Source organism: Etheostoma spectabile, chromosome 6 (genome assembly GCF_008692095.1).
Source record: "Etheostoma spectabile isolate EspeVRDwgs_2016 chromosome 6, UIUC_Espe_1.0, whole genome shotgun sequence".
Lineage (NCBI taxonomy): Eukaryota > Metazoa > Chordata > Actinopteri > Perciformes > Percidae > Etheostoma > Etheostoma spectabile.
Genome location: NC_045738.1, coordinates 22,517,978 through 22,519,431, shown reverse-complemented (window position 1 = coordinate 22,519,431; position 1,454 = coordinate 22,517,978). Strand labels below are relative to the sequence as shown.

Here is a 1,454-nt window from a genome sequence, read left to right as displayed (position 1 = left end):
TCTCTCTCTCTCTCTCTCTCTCTCTCTCTCTCTCTCTCTCTCAATTCAAATTGCTTTATTGGCATGAATTTCAGAAAAACAATATTGCCAAAGCATCAAGGATAATAAGATGGGAAAAAAAAATACAGGCATACAATCATTGAGTAAACTAAAAACATATAAATAAATAAAAAAACAAAGGTAAACAAGAACAAAGAAAAAGACAAAAAACATACATGTAGAGGACTAATTAAGAAGTCTCTGTCTCTCTCTCTCTTTTTTTCTCTGTCAATTCAATTCAAATTGCTTATTGGCATAAATGTCAGAAATAACAATATTGCCAAAGCATCAAGGATAATAATGTGAGAAGAAACATAGATACAATTCACTGAGTAAACTAAAATATGTACATTTAAGAAAGAAAAAAACAGTAAAGCATCAACAGTACATCAATATACAGTAAAATCTCTAGTGTCGAATGTAAGAAAGAAAACAAAGACCGGAGCAAACAAACAAAAATGTGAAAACCCCGTGAAGTCGAGGACTGGATGAGAAGGCGGGGTAAACTGGGGAGGTGAACTCCAGATGTTCCGTGATGTCGTGCTGGTTGTCTCCCACACTCACGTGTCTCGCTGCATCTACAGCGCTCACTCTGTCTTCTCCAAGTAGAACCCGGGGGTTTACGTTTAATTTTGGTAAAGAACTGGGTTCTGACCGCGATACTCGCTACATATTATGCCTTTTAGTCAACATTTAATGCGCCATGTGAGATAATCTAGTATGTGCTCTATTGTGTCTGCAACAGGTGTACAAATGGACAGGTGACAACATGTTCTTCATCAAAGGAGATATGGACTCCTTAGCTTTTGGTGGAGGAAGGTGAGTCCGATCTGCTTTTGATGCATAAAGTGACAGAAATCGGTTCTAGCAAAATCTGTTTGAATAGAATCTAATGATACAATAGAGTTCAAAGTTAGGCCGCCAAAATCAAATAGTACTATTGAAGAGGCAGATAAGTGACGTTAATTGCCTAAAACTGTGTTTTCAAAAACGTGTGTGGCCCCCTGCCTAAGATGCTCTGTTCTGTTCCCTCCAGCGGGGAGTTTGGCCTGTGGCTGGACGGGGACCTCTACCACGGCAGGAGTCACTCCTGTAAAACATTTGGGAACCCCATGCTCTCAAAAAAGGAGGATTTCTATGTTCAGGACATAGAGATCTGGGCTTTTGAATAACAAAACAGTCCACCACAGGGAAAAAAAACAAGTCCTTGCAAAGGGCAAACTGAGGGGTCCTCCTCCTTTAGAACAATGGCCCAAACCTAACTGCACATCACCAGGGCTCCCCCGGCCGGAAGCCAGCTATCGGATGCTTGTTGTGCGTTACTACTGCAGTTATTACGGAGCTTTTTTTCTTTGTGAAAAATTACCCTTGTGTGTATCTTGTTACAGCCCTGTGCAGCGTCTTTGCAGAGTGTT

General features: G+C 40.6%; 1 protein-coding gene across 10 annotated transcripts in view; it reads left to right on the top strand.

Moving 5' to 3' along the window:
* oxr1a (oxidation resistance 1a) overlaps nt 1–1,454 on the top strand; it is a 216,966-nt gene that overhangs the window by 215,119 nt on the left and 393 nt on the right. For all 10 annotated transcript variants that reach the window (XM_032517852.1, XM_032517856.1, XM_032517848.1 and 7 more), the window contains 2 exons: nt 785–858; nt 1,076–1,454. The exon at nt 1,076–1,454 is cut by the window's right edge and continues 393 nt beyond it. In XM_032517852.1, the coding sequence (XP_032373743.1) occupies nt 785–858; nt 1,076–1,211 (210 nt within the window). In that variant the 3' untranslated portion in view covers nt 1,212–1,454. The remainder of the gene's footprint in view (nt 1–784; nt 859–1,075) is intronic.